We start from the raw sequence: 1,319 nt of genomic DNA on the forward strand, positions 1-1,319 counted from the left end.
GGGCCCTCAGCTCCCACCAGCTCCCCAGGCTCCAGCACCAGCTCTGCAGGAGCAGAGCCAGCCCCAGGCACCGCTCACACATCCACAGCCTTGCTGGCACCAAGGGCCGGCATCGCTCGTCTCACCAATGCTGCAGCTCTGTGCCTGTGCATGTTCACAGCAATCCCATTCCTCATCCTTCGGCCTACATAATTTCTCGACCCTTTGGGTTTTTTGGAACTGTAAATGATTCCTGCAGCTTGGGTTTTGCTGGCAGCACGTGCAATGGTACAGGTCACTAATTCATTGGTCTACGATAAACTCCAGCCTCACCCAGACAGGTCACTGACCTTGAAGAATTTGTCTATTTTGCTAAGGTTGATTCTCTTCTTGGCATCCAACTTGTAAATGTTGCTGACGTTCCCATCCATGAGATACAGGCCAAACCCCATCACCTGGAGAAGATGGAAAGGCTAGGTTTCATTAGCGTGAAATCAGCAGCACAAGTCAAAGACAGCTCTCCATCATTTAGCATAAAGAAGACCATTTCAGGCTCCTCTACCACCTGACACTCATGAGAAGACTGTATAAAATGTGCACACATCTGCAAGGAGGTACACGGTAGACAGAGGACACACAATGGATTGCTTCTGTCTTCTGTGCAAAAACACATGATGCTCACTCCGGTAATTTGTTCCTCTGCTTTCCCACATAACAACAACCCAAGTCTTCTCCACCCAAAAGCGAACATTTACTCCTGAAGAAGAATTGAAAACATTTAAAATATTCTCCTGGATTGATTTTTTCCCTTTAATTCAGTACAAATCATTACAGATATTCAAACTACCCACATTATCCTTCAAAGAACCTTAGTTGACTCATACCGTGGTAATGAAGTTCTTATGGTAATAGTGACTGCAATCACTGTAATAACTGACTTACAGTAAGGACAAATATAAAAAACAAGCAGACACTTTAGCGTGTTCATCTTGAGGACTCTTTAGAGTCAGGAAACCAAACGTGGGAGTATCTGCCTTCTGCGGGGAATTATTGCTGGGAATGGGCATCAAGCAGAAAATTCAGGGTTGCAAAGTTGGTGGTGATTTTGGCATGTCCTATACAGTTACCCAGGTCAAGCCCATGATCCCACACATCCATGCACAAAAGAAAAACCCCTTCTAGCTCTGGAGCACGCAGGGCACCCACCGGTGCTCTCGTCTACCAGCTGGAGACCACCACCACACACATGCTTAGTCCCAGGCAGGCAGAGCTGCTGGCAACCTTGGGAATGACTGGGGGAAAAGATGGAGATGGAGATGGGGAAGAGCAGAGGAAAGGGA

General features: G+C 47.2%; 1 protein-coding gene across 3 annotated transcripts in view; it reads right to left on the reverse strand.

The window, feature by feature from the left end:
- Positions 1 to 1,319, reverse strand: part of CYFIP2 (cytoplasmic FMR1 interacting protein 2) — a 46,250-nt gene that overhangs the window by 36,576 nt on the left and 8,355 nt on the right. For all 3 annotated transcript variants that reach the window (XM_009333522.1, XM_009333521.1, XM_009333520.1), the window contains one exon: positions 330 to 434. In XM_009333522.1, coding sequence (XP_009331797.1) covers positions 330 to 434 — 105 coding nt within the window. The remainder of the gene's footprint in view (positions 1 to 329; positions 435 to 1,319) is intronic.

The sequence above is a fragment of the Pygoscelis adeliae genome, unplaced genomic scaffold, assembly GCF_000699105.1.
Source record: "Pygoscelis adeliae isolate BGI_AS28 unplaced genomic scaffold, ASM69910v1 Scaffold431, whole genome shotgun sequence".
Taxonomy (NCBI): Eukaryota; Metazoa; Chordata; class Aves; order Sphenisciformes; family Spheniscidae; genus Pygoscelis; species Pygoscelis adeliae.